Below are 19,131 nucleotides of genomic sequence, written 5' to 3' on the forward strand. Positions count from 1 at the left end.
CAAGAACACATCAAAACGATCATTCATCATGACCAAGTAGGTTTCATCCCTGGGATGCAGGGATGGTTTAACATAAGGAAATCCATCAACGTAATCCACCATATAAACAAACTCAAAGACCAAAATCACATGGTCATCTCACTAGATGCTGAGAAAGCATTCGACAAAATCCAACACTCCTTCATGTTAAAAGTCCTGGAAAAAACAGGAATCCAAGGCCCATACTTAAACATAATAAAAGCAATATACAGCAAACCAACAGCCAACATCAAACTTAATGGCGAGAAACTTGAAGCAATCCCACTAAAATCAGGGACTCGACAAGGCTGCCCACTCTCCCCCTACCTATTCAACATAGTGCTGGAAGTCCTGGCTGGAGCAATTATACAGCAAAAGGAGATCAAGGGGATACAAATCGGAAAGGAAGAGATAAAAACATCACTCTTCGCCGATGACATGATAGTGTACTTGAGTAACCCCAAAAATTCCACCAGAGAACTCCTACAGCTGATAAACAAGTTCAGCAAAGTGGCTGGATACAAAATTAACTCAAACAAATCAGTAGCCTTCCTGTACTCAAAGGACAAACATGTGGAGAAAGAAATTAGGGAAAACGTACCCTTCACAATCGTTACAAAAACTATGAAATACATTGGTGTGACTCTAACTAAGCAAGTGAAGGACCTGTATGAAAAGAACTTCAAACCTCTAAAGAAAGAAATTGAGGAGGATCTCAGAAAATGGAAAGATCTCCCATGCTCATGGATTGGAAAGATCAACATCTTAAAAATGGCCATCCTACCAAAAGCAATCTACAGATTCAATGCAATCCCCATCAAAATTCCAACCCAGTTCTTCATGGAATTGGAAAGATCAATGTGCAATTTCATATGGAATAACAAAACACCTAGAATAGCGAAATCCATCCTCAACAACAAAAAAACATCTGCGGGAATCACTATCCCTGACCTCAAGCTATATTACAAGGCAATTGTGCTGAAAACTGCATGGTACTGGTACAGAAATAGGCATGTGGATCAATGAAATAGAATAGAAGATCCAGAAATGAGCCCTCATATATATGGTCACCTGATTTTTGACAAAGGAGCAGTAAACATTCAATGGAAAAAGGACAGCCTATTCAACAAATGGTGCTGGTCCAACTGGCACTCAGCATGCAAAAGAATGAAAATAGACCCGTTCTTATCTCCTTGTACAAAGCTCAAGTGTAAGTGGATCAAAGATCTCCACATTAAACCAGATACACTGAAACTATTAGATGAGAAAGTAGGAAAAACCTTAGAACACATAGGCACAGGAGAAAATTTCCTGAACAAAACACCAATGGCTCAAGCTCTAAGGTCAAAGATTAACAAATGGGACTTAATGAGATTGCAAAGTTTCTGTAAGGCTAAAGACATTGTCAAGAAAACAAAACGGCAACCAACAGAATGGGAAAAGATCTTTACCAACACCACATCAAATAGAGGCCTAATATCCAAGGTGTACAAGGAACTCAAAAAGCTAGACACCAGAGAATCAAATAACCCTATTAAAAAATGGGGTACAGAGCTAAACAAAACGTTTTCAGTTGAGGAACACCGAATGGCCGAGAAACACGTGAGGAAGTGCTCGACATCCTTAGCCATCAGGGAAATGCAAATCAAAACAACCCTGAGATTCCACCTCACACCAGTCAGATTGGCCAAGATCCAAAAGTCAGATGACAGCAGATGCTGGTGAGGCTGTGGAGAAATAGGAACACTTCTCCACTGTTGGTGGGGTTGCAAGCTAATACAACCACTCTGGAAATCTGTCTGGCGATACCTCAGAAAATTGGATATAGTACTACCTGAAGACCCAGCTATTCTACTTCTGGGCATATACCCCAGAGACACTTTAACACACAACAAAGATATATGCACCACAATGTTCATAGCGGCTCTATTTATAATAGCCAGAAGCTGGAAGGAACCCAGATGTCCTTCAGAAGACGAATGGATACAAAAATTGTGGTACATATACACAATGGAATACTACTCAGCCACCAGAAACAATGACTTAACCAAATTCTTAAGAAAATGGCTGCATCTAGAGAATATCATCCTGAGTGAGATAACCTTGTCACAAAAGAACAGACATAATATGCAGTCACTGATATTGGGATGCTAACCCCAGAGGCTTGCACTCCCCCAGAAACAACTCACAGATTGTATGAAGTCCAAGAAATAATGAAAACAAAAAAATATACATATATTTACAAAACAAGAAGACTTTGACTATTTCCATGTTGCGTTTTGTTTTGCATGTACTCTACGCTTATTGTAACTATTAGGTTTTCAATGCATACTGTCAAGCCCTTAAAAAAAATCAAGTACTGACTAAAAAAATATATTCACATGGTTTTATGTAAAAATTATTTCAATGTCTGAAAAAACAGTACTGACAAAATGTATAATTTTAAGCAAAAAATGTTTAAAATTTGTACATTTATCTTTGTTTTGTAAAATAAAGTCGTTTAAAAAAATAAATAAATAAATATTACACACAAAAAAATAAAATAAAATAAATAAATACACACTATTAATAAACAGGATAAACTCTTGTTATCTACTTGTAAGGTCATAAGCTGGGATAATCTTCTTAGAAGGAAATTTGCCTATTCATACTAAAGTGCCTTTAAAATGTTAAAAATCTGAAGTGTTAATACTCATTTTAATTATTTTAAATTAAAAGTCAATTACAAATAATTAAATGTCTATAACCGGGAAACTGGGTTAGTCAATGATCACATAATAGACAATTCACAGAAAATGTCATAAACTTTAGGGTGGACCTAGATGCATATCCTGCACGCCAATGCAGACCCAAGTCCATGTGACTTCCTTCAACCTAAATCATATCTAACTTTTAGGCTTAAACTCTCCTTCACATCCTGTGTCCTGCTCCAACCTGCTCTGTCCATATCAAACACAGAACAAACAGAGGAGGTCCTCATGTCCAGATGCACTGTAGACATACAAACAAAGTGAAAGAACAGGGCAGCATCTCCCAACAGATTCTACCCATCCCAGAAATCTTCTCCACAACAATTACCAGATCAAATTCAAGACACAGAATGTAAAAGAACAAACATAAACTCGATCAAGGGATTCCATGGGTATAAAGAAGACACAGAAGCAGCTCAATGAACTTAAAGAAAAAAAAAAAAAGCAACTTGGTGTTGCCCAAAAACCACAACACACAGCTGATGCAAATGATGACAACACAGAATTTTAAAGTGGAATTTCATAAAGGTCTAGACACATTAAAGATGACTTGAGGAGAAGTAAAGATGGAATTGAATCCTAATAACCCAAGTAGAAAAGTCAAAGGGAAGCCTCGTAAGCATCACGAATCGAGCAGATGAAAATAGCTGGACTTAAGTAGAGAATCAAGATGAAATGAGAAAAATTTTAATCACAGGAAAGGAGCATACAGAAACTATGGGAAACTATGAGAAAAAAATCCTCCGTTTATAGGAATAGGTGAGGGAGAAGAATCTAGAGCAATGGCATATTGCAGAGCATAGGCAGAGTATTGAAGTAACAAGAGGAAAACCACAGGTCACAGCATAAAGAAACCCCATTAGAAGAACATCTGAGTTCTTACTGGGAAGTGGGAAAGCCTGGATTGACGCACACCAACATGACCACAATACAAAGGCCTCAGTTCTACAATTAAAGACAGAGTCTGGCTAGCTAGATCAAGGGGAAAAATCCATCTATTCGTTGTCTATAAAAAACACATTTTAGCTTTAAAGATTAGCACACATTTAGAGTAAAAAGTTAAGGAAAGGAGTTTCAGTCAAATAGGGCCAAGAAGAAAGCAGATATCACATCCTATGGTCTGATGGGATAGACTAAATCAAACTTAGGCTAACCAGAAAAGATAAATGGCATGTTATTCTTATCAGGGAACAATTAAGTAAAAAGACATCACTATCCTAAACACATATGCACCAAAATCTGGACTATCCTATTTTATAAAAATCCACCATAGTTGATTTTATAAAAAGCATACTCGAGATTAAAAAAAATTTCATTATCCCTAGCAGTCAGGAAAATGCAAATCAAAATGACTTTGAGATGCCATCATATTCCAGTCAGAATGGAAACGTTCAGCAGAGTGACTTCCAAATGCTAGTGGGGTGCCAGAAAGGGGAGCCTTCATTCACTGTTGGTGGAACTGCAAACTGGTTCAGCTGCTATAGAAATTAACATGGAGAATTCTTAAAATACTCAAAACAAATCTACCATATGGTCTAGTTATACTAACTCCTTGGCATATGTGCCTAAATGACTCCACAGACACTCAGTCAACCATATGATCCAGTCATGCTAACTCCCTGGAGTATGGACCCAATTGACTCCACATATACTCAGCCAGCCATGTTAATTGCTGCTCTGTTTACAACAGGCAGGAACTAAAGATACCCCAACAAATTTCAGCTGACAAACTGATAATGAAAATGCATGCACTATAAAATACTATTCAGCTGTGGGGGAAAAAAAGAACTTCACAGGTAAATGGATGGAAATAGAAATGACTATATTTAGTTAGTTACCTAGACCCAGAAAAATAACTGTGATATGTTCTCTCTCATTGAAGGCTCCCTAGCTCCACATCTTTCAAAGGAGAGTAAACAACACAGAGTAATTACAGATGGAAAGAAAGTAAAAGAGGGACCATTGCCAGGATAAGGGAGTCATGGAGTAAGAGACACAGGACTATTAGGGTCAAAGTGGGGCTGTAAACTGATACAACCACTCTGGAAATCAGTCTGGCGGTTCCTCAGAAAAATGGACCTGAAGACCCACCTATTCCACTTCTGGGCATTTACCCCAGAGATGCTCCAACATACAACAAAGATACATGCACCACAATGTTCATTGTAGCTCTATTTATAATAGCCAGAAGCTGGAAAGAACTCAGATGTCCTTCAGTAGATGAATGGATACAAAAATTGTGGTACATATACACAGTAGAGTAATACTCAGCTATGATAAACAATGGCCTAACGAAATTCTTAAGAAAATGGATGCATCTAAAGAATATCATCCTGAGTGAGATAACCCAGTCACAAAAGAACAGACATAACATGCAGCCACTGATAATGGGATACTAACCCCAGAAAGCCCCGAACACTCCAGAAACAACCCACAGACTGTGTGAAGATCAAGAAAAAAGGAAAAAAACAAGAATATATTTTAATTAAAATAGAACTGTATCACATCCCCCTTTTTTTTCCTACAGCCCCTCCCAGTTTCTCTCCTATCTCCTCAAATTAATAACCTTTTTTCCTATATTATTGTTATATATATACATATGCGTATGTATAGGTGCCCACAAATACTTAATTACAACCTTATAAAAATGTGTTTGTATACTTTTATGCAAAAATGCTTAAAAATCTGTACATTTATCTTTGTTTTTTAAAATAAAGTTAAAAAAAAGAAAAATGAGAAAAATCACACTAAGCCCATTTGATTAAAGGGCTTCTTCTTAAGCTGTAGAATTCCAACACTTGGCAACACAAGCCAGTACCACGTTCTCATTCTCTCTACCCCAGCGCCTCTTCTACCTGCTCAATAACGTAACACACTTGAGTATGTGATGTGAAATACTAACCATTTCTCTCACTGATGACTTTAACCATTACATTACACATGGTTGACACATGGTCTTACATTATGCATAATTGATAAGATGATTCGTGAGGACCATCTACTGAAGGGAGAGAAAATGGTGAGGGCATGAAGACCTAAGAGTTTCCATGAGAGTTGGAGGTGGGAACTGTAAGGCTCAAAGCACACAGACATTTATAGAGCTGACTGGAGGTGGGGCACATTTCAAAACCAAGTAGGTTGTTACATCATTCCAAAATGTAACAAGATTCGAACTTTATCAGTGTACCCAGGACATGTAGCTATCAGGGAGCTCTTAAAGTGCTGTATGAAAAACAGCCCACTCAGTGGTTAGTAACAACTGCTGCTCTTCCAGAGGACCTGGATTGGATTCTCACAGCTGCCCTTTCCCTCTAGTGCAGAAAATTTGATGCCCTCTCCTGGTCTCCACAGGTATCTGTACACATGTGGTATACATTCTCTCTCTCTCTCTCTCTCTCTCTCTCTCTCTCTCTCTCTCTCTCTCTCTCTCTCTCTCTCTCTCTCACACACACACACACACACACACACACACACATACATACAGGAACAAATCTTTAAAGAATATTCATAAGATAGAATGAACAAAATCTCAAAACACTCTAAAATATACCAATACTAGAATAACTACATTGAAACTCTGAGTTGTAGAGCTTTAAATACATTAGGAAGGGGCTAGGAGCATATTTCTATCATTTGCAGAAAAAAAAGCAGCTCCTTCCTAAATCATTAAGCATTTTACACAGTGTCCAGTAGATAATCTCAATACCTCAAAAGCAGGGCTGTCCCCCTCTTCTAAGTCGAAACACAATTATACTATTTTAAAAGAAAAAAATTAAGAAATTGGCACCTACCACTGAGTGGACCTGGTCATAAGTGCTTTGGATTTTCCCATTTACTTTGTTTTTACCTGAAAATAAGGAGGAAATGTCATTACTTTGATTACTCCTGCTCTGTAGTCAATTCTAGCTCACTGAGGGGACAATTCCAGGTCAGTCTTTGTAGCTTCGTTTCCTATCATTTCCAATCTTGATTCCAATGACGTGTGAGCCCAAGGATAAGGCGGAGGAGCTCAAGCCTCTGGTAGGCCGTGTCCGCGCCCCTGGCCTACCTTGCCATGTGATGTTTACACATACTGACATGTTTGATCAGCTCCGATGCTGTTTATAGGTCACATGTATCTTCTGAAGTGTCCAGGGACATAGCTGGGGGCATCACACTGTTCATTATTTATTTTTGAAAAACACATTATGGTGACAGATAAATTCTATTGATATTATATTTTTTAAATACTAGAACATGTTAACTATTGAAAAATAACTGAAAAAATGAATGTATCTCATATTCCAAGCTAGGGAAATTATTTAAACCAGAAAACTAAAGAAGAATTTAAAAAAAATACTTTATTGAACCAAATAAATACTTACTTCCAACAACAGTCTTATGATTGAAAATCTTACTCCAAATTCCACCTTCTATATTGTCTTTCACACCAAATTCATAAACCGTGTTGGGCTTTAGATTTTCCACAATTGTTTCAGTAGCTGGGCAGAGTTGAAAAATCCATTTCTTTTCTTTATCTTTTTCTCTATATCGAATTGTATAAAATCTGTTGAAGAATGAAAACATCATGTTTGAAAACACAGGGATTTGCAAAATCTAAACTCCTAAGGTTCATTTTACCTATGCATATATTCACATATTAGTATATGTGCACATGCATATTAGGTCCTTGTGTGTCTGTGTGCACAAAGGATCCAGAAGACATTGCTGTATCTCTCAGGCCTAGGGTTACAGGTGTCTGTGGAATGTGTGGCTTGTTACAGCCATGCTGGGACCTAAACTCTGGCCTTCATGACTGGGCAGTAAGAACGCTTGATTCCTGAGTCATCAGTCCAACTCCCTCAAGTTTCTAAACACATAAGACTTCAATCAGATGACTGTATTAAATATTGAACTGGTCTAATATTTTTGAAGTTTAAGAAAAATCTGTGCTTTCGTTTTGAAGTTTAGTTTCCAAGTCAGTTTGTCATGTAGCAGCACGGTTAGATGCCAATGCAACTTGAGAATTCTCACTACAGAAAATAGAATCCTCACTACACTTACTAGCTACTTAGGGACACGAAAGAGAAAAGGTTAGATATTCATCTCTTTCCAACTGCATAGAGAACAGAAACCAAGTGCTATCGATTGTAGGGTCTTTTCCTTATTTGGAGAATTCAAGCCTTCTCGTTCCATGGAGGGTGTATTCAAAGTACTATTTTCCAATTTGGTAAAAGACAAATCTGAGAATTTATGATATATGCAGGGCTACCTTTTAAGAGTAAAACACAATTATTTTAAAAAAGCAAAGTTGATAGTTAATCTAAAGGTACAATAAGAATATAAAGCACACACTTAAGATCACCGTCACATATTTACTTCAGGCCACACAACACTCCAGTTTAGATGCTGTAGACAGATTGTCTCCAGCACACGGCTTTGAATGTCTCATTTAACCATCCCAGAAAACATCTATAATGGTAGAAATTATTATTTCCATTTTATGAATGTAAACCATTGCCTGGCTTTCCCAGCATTGCCAGATAGTGCCCTTTACCTTGGATGGCAGCAGAACCACAAACCAAAGAGAGTTCCACTGGGTACATTTGTAACATCCCCTTACAGTGAGCAAGTTCAAACTACACTACAGACCGAAGGGAACAAACTGGTATATCAGAAGCAACACAAGTGTACGCTAATGGTACATCGGATAAAATAGCAAACTACACAATGTAGTGCATTAGTTCACATCATTTACAGGATTATGAGCATTTTCCATCTTATCCCTGGTATTCAAACAGGAGGAATTGAACTTAAATTACTAGTGAGCCAACTAGGAGATTACTGGTATCAGAGTTAACCATGACAGATAAGTGCTTCCTTTATAGTTTTAAACAAGTATTTCAAGTCAATAGAACAAAAGTCATAGTTTTACATATGATGATGGAAACAAGTTGTGTATATATTATTTTATAAGTAAATAATTTCATATTTTAATATATTATTTTAGAGTTTCTAATTTACCTTTATATTTTTTTCTCAAAATTTATATTTTGATTCCACTCCACCCCTTTTAAAGTTAAATTAACTAAAATTCAGGTTAACTGGTTTTGTTTAGGATTTTAAGGTCTGTCATTTACTCAGGCTAAGAGTATTTACCAGATACCCACTAATGACTAAGTTTACTATTATGTTCACTGCCTTTCCTGATGATACAGATACATTTGCCTAGAATCTTAAGAAGGGGGGTGTGTGGTGAACTGAACATAAATTGTGGACTTTGCAAAGCAAAAAGGCAGAACTCATGTTTAAAAGTAACAGGATTTTTTCAGATGGTGCCAGGAGGGCGTTAAGCTAAAGGTCAAACCTAAGCACGTGGTAGAGAATATGTGCCCAGCTCCCAGGTCCATAAAGTTAGCAGGAGCTCTAGATTTTAGGAACTGAGGGAAGGGGCTGGGAGAGTCTTTCTTTGTATATGCAGCCTACTTTCTTAGTAGTTGTAAAGCCTGAACGTGCTTGCAGCCAGTCATTCGCTTGCTTTTTTCCAGTAAAGGCTAATCTTGGGCTCCAATTCTTCTTTCTAAAATAGCAAAGGCCCAAGGAGTGAAGGGGGCTGTTCCAGTCAGGATGTTCACGGCTACTAGTAACAAATGTTATAGGATGAGTCCTCTGTGTCTTATAGGCCAAAATCTCCATCTCAACCATGATTTATGACCTGCACCTTTTGACAAGCATGCTACATGGACTTTCTGTTGTCCTCCTTTCCACCCCTTCTTGTCTCTTAAGGCGTTGCTGTAAATATTAAAAATATAAATGCTTATCTCTTTATTGGCCCCCTGCGGTCTCACTCTGTTCACGCCACTCTAGTGTGGAGCCGAGCACATGGACTGTCACTTGGTCCACGAACTACATTCTCCATGAGATTCCCTTCCCAGGCGGTTCACTCTGCCTGCCCTGGTACTCTTACCCCCGCCTGTTTTTTGTTTTTTTTTTTTTTTGTTTTTTTTAACCCCACTTCCCAGCACAAACATGACTCTAAGGCCCGATAGCTTTTCATACAGGTTTATATATTATATTCTCAATTCACAAACCCACTACACAGTAGGATTACATCCAATAGACAAAGATACAAACTGCCCTTCTATAAGAGATAAAAGACCTATAAAATCCCTTAAAAATATTCAATTCTACCTAACACCAATTATGGTTACCAGGATCCAGGTAGGTTTTCCCCAGCTGCATCTTGGTCTCCCCTCCAATCTCTGTTCCTCTTCCGCTTTCCTACCTCTCTACTGTGAAATCATGTGTCTGCTTAACATCAATTCACATTAAGGGACCTTAGAGAAATGCTGAAAAATCAAAATCAAAGCATATGAACCCTTACAACTCTGTCCCCACCTTAGGAATGAATACGTTCCCGAGGACCTAACACTGGGTATGAGTCGGACCTCATTGCTAGCCGAGCTGCTTGCTGGAGACAGACCCAAGGCTTTCTAACCAGATTAATGGTCTATAGCCTGCCAGAAAGAAAATGGGAGAGAATGCTCCATGGTTTTTAAAGATCCTGAGTTTCACTTTCAAATCAATTCATCCAGTAAAGTTTATATGTTTCAATTACAGCATCTTCTCTTAGACCGAATTCTTTGTGTACAAGCCACTGTGCCTCTTTCCTCCAGAACATTCAAGCTGACCTTTCTCAGCACCATCTAAACTGCAAAGTGAATAAGGTAGGAGGCTTCTAAGTATTAAAGGAGAGAGCAGGTGTTATTCTGGATGTAGTGCAATAAATTCTTCTTGTCTGTAAAACAAACTATGGGCCTTTTGAGTCTGCTCCCTGCTTTATAACTGACACTCTGTAGGTACTCCATTAAAATTGTGCAATGAACAGGACGGATGCCTAGCTTCTCCTCGGGTCATTTTAAAATTAGATTGTAAGTGCTCTCAGTAAAGGTTTTCAATCACCAGCAAAGAACAATTTAAGCTACTGGGTTTATACTTATATTTTGCAAATTCACTTTTCCTGAGGCCCACTCAACAAAATAAACTATTTCCCTAAACTTGTCATACGTTGAGGCAAAACATAATAAAAACCTTGTGTTGCTGAAGACTTTATATTCTTGTTGATTTCAGTTTATCAATAAAGTCTTAGTAAAGCAAGACTTCATGTAATTAGAAGAGGCCCTGGGACAGCTACAGCTGGATAACAATCAAATTCTTCATCCTCTTTTTTCCCCCCTGAGTCCTAAGCTATATTTTCTGGCCTGCTCTAAATTCTCTTTCTGCTCTATAGCTTGGCAAAAGTAAATGAAAGTAACCAGAAAATGATCCAGAATCAGAGAGCAGTCACTGTTGTTTAAGGCTTTTAACAACCTTTTTTCTTTTACTGTGTATTCACCTTAATGCATAGTCAACATTCTCCTCACTGTCTGAGAATGCTCAGGATCCAATATTGCTTTTGTGAATTTTTTGTGGATGATTAAGTTTGAGCACAACCATATAGAAAGGCAATGGGTATTTTAAATTTTTTATTGGATATTTCATTTATTTATAATTTAATTGTTATCTCCTTTCCTGGTTTCTCCTCTGGAAACCTCCTATCTCATCCTCCCTCCCCCTGCTTCTATGAGAGTGGTTCCCCCACCCACTCACTCCCATCTCCCTGCCCTGGCATTCCCCCACACTGGGGCATTGATCCTTCCCAAGACTAAAGGCTTCTCTTCACCAAAGGGTGTTTTTAAACTACAGATAGCAAGTTGTAGCCTAGTGATGCTCACATGTAATGGAAGCACTAAACTGAAGAATCATGGGGGCTACCCTGGGCCATCCTAGGCTACCCTGGGCTACACAGAAAAAGTCTATTTAAAGAAATCATTGGGGGTTTTCAAAAGTAGGTAATGGCTTAACCATAAGCCCGTTGCCAACAACAGAATGGCCTCATGGAACTGTTCCTTCACACAAATAAATTTTCTCAAAAAGTTTGGAACTAAACATCTTTTGAGTCTCTTCGTACAACTTTTAGCAGCAGATTAGATATTCTTTTCTAAGACCCTCTCTCAGGCAAAAATTAAAAAAAACAAACTAAATTTATGATTCAGCAGCTGGCAATGAACTATACTTAGGGAAAAAGTAGAGAACATCAAAATTAATTTATTCCTTGCAAACACTCCTGTCATTAGCCATGTAGACTACACTTTAACAGCAAGAGTTGCATTTTGACACAACTGTTATTTCCCAAAACATGGGCCCTATATAATTTTCCCCACCTTTTATCTAAGCATTCCTCCTAACACACCTTTGCTAATGTTTTATATAATGTCTGCAGCTCCCTACCTACCCTTGTTCCATCCTCTGTGCAACCCCCTCTTCATGGTAATTTCAGGGGATAAAATACAATGTCCTGTTCTCAAAAGTAACCTCCTTGGTAATTTAACCAAGTGCCTTACTTCGTAAGCACATCAACTCCTCCTTTGATCTTCCATGGAAATTGTGGAGGTGTTTCAAGACCTACCAAAGCAACAATAAACTGAACCATGTCATTGTATTTCACTATAAACATAATCTACGTTCTTCTACTTCCTAATGATAAAAATATCCACATCCCTTTATACTCTGGTGCATGGCATCTTTAGCAGACAGAAATCTAATGATAAAATATAATGAAGGATCTAAGCTCTCATAACTTTCATGTCTACCTTAAAATCTTCCCTGAGTCCAGACTTTGCATCACTTACCTTTCTGTGAACTTCCTATTCTCTTCTCCCTTCATGTCTAACCTATCAGTCAGATCTATGTGTGTGCCTCATCTCCCTTCATGTCTAATCTTTCTATCATATCCATGTATGTGCCTCATCCCCCTAATGCTATTTCTCTTGCACTCATCTTTTCTATCCTTACAGAGCATTTAAGGGCAAGTATACTATTTTTGAAGGACAAAGGTTTCCTTCTTCCATTGAAACCTGTTGAGCACAAAGCCATAAATAAAACACAGACACTTTTGAGCCTGAACTATATAAAAGTATCCAAAATCACCCAGACAGACAGCGTGCAAGCAAGACTGAAAATGAGAGCCCATGAATACCTCCAAGCCGAAAGCAGAACACAAGCCTTCCTTTTAGGAAACTGACTAAATCAGAATGTTCTATGGAAAGCCCAAAAATCAACGGAATAAGGGAACAACTTGCCAGATACATTCTCTGCATGGGATGATGGAGATTTCTAGAGACCAATGTTAAATGTTTTATAAGTCAGTTCTTAAGGGGACCCTTAAGAAGGTATTGCTGAAAGAAAATCTCAGATATATTAGTCTTCTAATTTTCAAGGCATAATCATCCCCTAGTAGATTGGTCTAATCTCATAAAATACAGCATAGATATATGAGAATAGATCTCTCCAAGTCTGTTTTAATTATTTGCAGTTCTGGTAGATGCATTTGGGTGTTTACGATGCATACAGTATTTCTAGCACTTTTAAACAAGCACTACTTGCTTTTCCCAAACAACAAAAGCTTTAGAATGCCATCTCATTATTAACTGTGGCAACCTAGGAGCAAAGAGGCCCATGGAAGCAGAATCTACAAGTACTTAAAATATTCCTTGTTACTCATGACTCTTTAATTCTTCTCCAAATCACATCTTAACAGGTGCTAGTTTCCAATTCAGATTTGAAAATATGTAATTATTTTACCTACTGAATCTTTTGAACACTTTACCCAGTGCAGAAATTTAAATACTGTGATTTGATATACATGAATACATTTCTTTAACTACAAGGGCAGGGCCAGAATTGGTGAGCCAGAGGAAGGGTGAGATGTATTTAAGGTTTGAGGCAGATAAATCTGAAGAGTCCATGGCCTGTATAAAGATGGTCCACCATTTGCTCTAACTGACCTGTAAATTTTTTGCCTATCTTTGCTGCCAACTATGGCAGCCTTTGTCCATCAGAACCAAGTATAGATAAATTCTTCATGGAGAGGTCAGTATTACTGGAGCATAAATGAAGAAAAGTCAGTCGCAAGACACTAGAGGATAATTTGCTCCAAGAATTCCCTTGGCTGCTTTTGATCTTGAAGCATGTCATTTCAAGCTGAGCAGCCATCAAAACCAAACTGCATTTTGCTGTAAGAAAGTATCAAATTGCCTTCCTTTTTTTTTTTCTTTTGGTAAGAGGGTTTTTAAAAGGGAAAAAACAACCAGCACATAATTTTCTTAGTGTTGGCATAGTGAACGTCTCCTCTAAAAACTGGAATTATTGTAAGACAAATATGCACTTTCAAGAGTGTATTTTCCAAGTAAAATAAGTCTCAGGCTTAGTGGTGGGTAAAATAAGGAATATTTCAGATTCTTTGAAACACTTTTAAATTATTTTTAAAGAACAGTTTTGGAAATAATCACACACATGCTATTTTATCCCTGGTGGACCATGGGTATCTGAGGGAAAATTTGATTTCATTTCTTTTCAGTTTAGAATCTCTAATCAAAGTAATTTAAAAGGCACTTTCAGAGAACTTGCAATGACTTTAAAAGGCATTTTATTTCAAGAGCAGTTTAGACAAGAATAAAACCCTAAAATAATAATCACACGGTACAAAAGCTCACACAATGTGGTCAGCTATCCCTAGAGCAAGGAAGAAGCAGGTTAAGTGTAGCTAATGGGTCAATACTACTCCTGGAGAGTGATGATGGAAAGAGCTGTAACACATAATGCGGAAGAGGATTTACAGCAGGCACAGAGGAAGTCATCCCACAAACATTCCTGCAGTACAGCAATTCCAGTTTGAGGGACTTTCCTCCTAAGAGAGATTAGGCCATATACTCAAAGTCTCATGTAAAATGTTTATAGAAACTGTAGTCATGTTCATGCAGTGCCCTCTGTGGCCAATAAAGGTACCAGATCCTCTAGAACTGGAGGATCTAGTTCTAGATCTAGTTCAGATGGTTGAGAATGTCATGTGGTTGCTAGGAGCTAAAACCTGGTCCTCTGGAAGAGCAACCAGTGCTCTTAACCTCTGGACTATCTTTCCAGCTCTATCAACATGATTCTTGTACCCACCATCAAAAGAATATATAATGAACTAGAATATTCGAATAATGGAATGCTACTCAGGAGTAAAAAAAAAAAAAAGGAATAAACTTTGACACCTCCAATGTTAGAAATGCAATCCAAAAGCATGCTGGAAGAATAGACAGACCAACCCTCCCTTACAATGTTGCTCCATTTACACAGGCTTCTAGAGGAGGCAAAACTAATCTATAGTTACTGAAAATTAAACCAGAGAATGTTTCTGGGTAAGAGTACTTTCTAGAATTCTATTTATTTTTTCTTTTTAAAAATTAGTTCATTTGAGAATTACTTACAATTCATTTTGATAATCTCACCCCCAACCCCAACTAGAACCACCCTCACTTCTTACCCATAGCTCAACACTGTTACTAGACAATCACTGGCTAGTAGATAAAATCCCGCAGCAAGGAAAGGGTTTCCTTTTTTGAATGTTGGCCAATAAACTCCCATGATCCCCAAACGGTGCTACTGCTCTTTGCTACCTCCCAGGACTTGACAATAGTTTGCTGGAGTCTAGAACACGGAGAAATCAAGCTGGCCCTGACCTGGAAGTTGCATCCTTACCCTCCTGACTTGCCTTTATGGTGTTTGTAGGCATCATGCATGCTACCAGTGGAGAAAATCATCACCATCTTATCTAACTGAGGGACAGAGTAATGATTGTCCTTAGAAGACATGTTAGCCAGTGCAATTGTAGAATAACATCATGGGAGTAACTAATCACATTCTGGTGGATTTAAGTCTTAGGACACAGAATAAAACCCATACCTGGCACCATTACTGGGCCATGAACCTTGGGCTAGATAAGTCATAGGCCTTCAGCAAGAACCTAGTAGAACATGAAATGAACACAGTATTAAATAGACTCCTAATGATTAACCTTTATGCCCATATATTAGGGTATCTCTCAACCCTCATCAGAGAAACATCTACTTGCAGTAGATGGTGATTAACTTAGAGTCCCACAGCTGCCAGAGGTGTAGAGAATAGAATTGTATTCTATTTCTTAATGTTATCAAATATATCATGTCATATACTTATAACTCAAACTGTACACATTTTATAAATTTTACTGTGTTTAAATCATACTTCGCTTTTTAAATTTAAAGTAAAAATGCAAATTTTCTCAAATTTAAAATAATTTCTAATATATTTAAAACGAGAACTAAGAAATCTTTTAAAGAGTCTTGAAGCTTGAAAATTTTGCAAACTCATGCAGTCAAAACTTTTGAATTTTGAAACTTATGCAGTAAATATTTATGAAAAGCAAATACTACATATCAGCCACGTAGGATCATGGTTTAGGGTTTTAACACATTGCTTATTTACAGACAGAGCCAAACAGTGTGTTGGGTTTAAAGATAAATCATTTGTGGTGATATAAAAACATAACTTTTCATTTGTTTTTGCCAAAGAAAGCAGTTGCACCTCTGGTTAATTTTCCCACGTGTGTGCACACTGAGCTTCCGAAGCCAGTTTTTCTCAACATCAGTGGACATCAGAATCATTTGAAATTCTTTTTGAAACACAGATGTTTAGCCAAGAATATCTGATCCAATGACGTCATGGAGTATGGGAACTTCAGTTTTCATGTTACATGTTACATGTTCCCCAGTGGTGGCAACAGTGCTTCAGCTTGATTAGACCCAGGCTTCGAGGCCTTCTGCTTCAAACACCCTCCAAATTTCGTAACAACCATCCATACTTGGGAGGGGGAGGCAGGACGATCCAGGTCAGCCTGAGTTGCAAAATAAGGCCCTAAGTCTATATATTTAGATTTTCAGCATTGGCATTCACTAATGACTGGAATAATCATAAAAATGTAAGTACTTTCAAGAACTAAACAAACAAATCATAGGCTTACTAGTGAGTGAAACATTTTAGATTATTTGAAAGGATACACACACATATATACACACTGTACATATATATATATAAACACTTATTACTACACATACATATATGTTTATGTATGTATAGATAAATGCATATATGTCATATACATACACATACACATGTACATATAATTCTTTAGCTTCTTAGGCCACTCCTCTGTGCTTTTTGCATGATACTGCCCATTTATTATTTGCTCCTTCCTCTTGTGTGGTCTCATTTGCTGGTACACATATCTATATGTTTTCTACCCAGATAGATCCTAGTGCTGTTAATGGCAGGGTCTCTGTCCTAGATATTAATGTACCCCTCACACCTAGACCAACTGCATAGCTAATAGGAGATAAATAAATGCTAGAGGTTCAAAGTGTGAGCATTATCCTAAGCATGCGTCACTACATCAATAGCAATAAAAAATAATTTCCAGTATGGGGAATTACCTGTCATTGGGACACTGACTCGGCAACGTCCAGTCGTGGTGTGGATTAATGAGGAACCCCCAGGACAGGAAGACAGAGCTCGGTGTCAACGTACCCACCACCAGCTGGAGGGGTTTGCGAGGGCGAGATTTACCTGTGGAGGCAGCACACAGTTAATCCTCGATACAGTACCTTTTTACTGAATTTTGGAGCAAAAAGCATGTGTAAAGATGACTTAGATGATATTTCTTTCCTGTTTGGTTTAGCTTTTATACTGTCAACAAGATTTTTTTTTCTGAGTCATTTCTGGTTGTCATGAGTGTGCTTTTTAAATATATAATATATATATTGTTTTATATATAATGTTTTATAAATTCTTTGAGAATGTTATAGCTTTTGATATAGTCTACAAAACTGATTTTTGTTCATGAATTTAAACATGAATCAGAGAAAATGCTTTATTGATCTTGGGTGGGCATGTTTATATGTGTTCATATATACATACTACATTTTAACAGGAACGTAAAACAATTGGTCAGGGCACAACCAAGATCAAGAAGCGGAGAGGATGAATTCATGTACATAGAGGTTTCTACCTTTTATTAGGTTCAGAACCTAACTGCAGGGAACTGTATTCCCCACTGCTAGGATATGTCTTTCCATTTCAATTAATCTAATCAAAATAATCCCCCATAGACATGACCATAGACATGTTAAGCTCTCACAGCTATGCCAAGAAGTATGTTTTCAAGGTGATTTCAAGCCAATGACAGACCATAAAGCTTTGTTCCTTTTTTTCCCAGTTAAAGCATCTTTATTTTTGCAATTGTCATTTCATACAAAAGCAATTAAAATACAAATATTGACAAGTTTGCAATTGAATACATGAACAGAGTATCTGTATACATTATCATTTACAGCAATATTACATGGTAATTAATGATCATTAAAAAAACAAAGTTCTTTCTAAATCCCTTTCTTCTGACTCAACTCTCAGAGCATGTGCTAAGATACTTACCTCACACTAATGCTATTTCAATTTCTAAATTAAGACTATATTATTCACATAAAGCTGATTAATATACTGGGTTAACCTCTTTGTTCAATGCTTCATTCTTAAAATCTGTAAGGCCAAAAGAAGGTAAAGAGGTCACCCTTACAGAATAGAAACAGGCTAGTAGGAATTAGCCCAAAATGGCAGTGACTACTGGTGAAGATGTTAACTCACTTACTCATCACAATAACCAGGATGAAGAAGGTGTGTTAACTGTCTAAACCTCAGCTTAAACAGTCCCAGGAAATGCCAGTACCAACCTGTGCTGAGGTCTCTAAAGCTAGGCTACATGACTCCTCCCACAGGATAAGCTGTAGACTCAGGACTGACACCATCTGTACCTACACAGCTGAGACAGTCCCACAGCATTTCTTCTCTGTCATATAGCAGAAGGTGAAGTTGCATGGTGCAAAGTTAACTACAAGAAAACCCAGGGCAATGACTGTACCTGAACACGACTTCTTCTGGCTGGGAGGAGGAGCAGGTCGTACCACTATCAGATACTTCGGCTCTGCATCTGAAACAACAGCATCATCTTTTAGCAGAATTCTTTCAGAACAACATGGGAGTTAACACACTCATGGTCCTAAATGAACATTTCCTGGTGTTAAACTCTCTCTGACCCCAGAATCAGGGAAAAAGAAGATTCAAGAACTAGAGAATTAATACTTCCTTAAAAGCCTATTAAGTTTTAGAAATGAAAATTAGATCCATATTTTCTAATCCAAATGGGCATGGGTGGGGAAGAGGTCTTTAAAAAGAAAACGCTACACAGACCTTTCTTTTTAAAGTAAAATTGCCTTTTTCTTATTAATTCACAAATAAAAACATCACACAGCTAGTTTAAGGGATCCACTCAAAATACCTGCCTGGTCACACATGCTTGCATCTCTGTGAATGTCTATACAGTTAGAATGTCCCATTGAGGGAATAGGACTACCCACTCATCTCCAAGTTT

General features: G+C 37.6%; 2 protein-coding genes across 2 annotated transcripts in view; one reads left to right on the top strand and one right to left on the bottom strand.

Annotated features, from left to right (window-relative positions):
* LOC308422816 (transmembrane protein 45A-like) overlaps window positions 1–2,920 on the top strand; it is a gene marked incomplete at both ends in the record, with an annotated part of 7,812 nt that extends 4,892 nt beyond the window's left edge. Inside the window, one exon of the mRNA XM_080919482.1 lies at window positions 2,915–2,920. Coding sequence (XP_080775608.1) covers window positions 2,915–2,920 — 6 coding nt within the window. The remainder of the gene's footprint in view (window positions 1–2,914) is intronic.
* Window positions 2,921–3,144: 224 nt separating this feature from the next.
* The window catches only part of ABI3BP (ABI family member 3 binding protein), a gene marked incomplete at both ends in the record, with an annotated part of 97,387 nt that continues 81,400 nt past the window's right edge, over window positions 3,145–19,131 (bottom strand). Inside the window, 5 exons of the mRNA XM_080919483.1 lie at window positions 3,145–3,192; window positions 6,560–6,615; window positions 7,133–7,314; window positions 17,141–17,273; window positions 18,622–18,690. Coding sequence (XP_080775609.1) covers window positions 3,145–3,192; window positions 6,560–6,615; window positions 7,133–7,314; window positions 17,141–17,273; window positions 18,622–18,690 — 488 coding nt within the window. The remainder of the gene's footprint in view (window positions 3,193–6,559; window positions 6,616–7,132; window positions 7,315–17,140; window positions 17,274–18,621; window positions 18,691–19,131) is intronic.

Source organism: Micromys minutus, assembly GCF_963924665.1.
Source record: "Micromys minutus genome assembly, chromosome: 7".
NCBI lineage: Eukaryota > Metazoa > Chordata > Mammalia > Rodentia > Muridae > Micromys > Micromys minutus.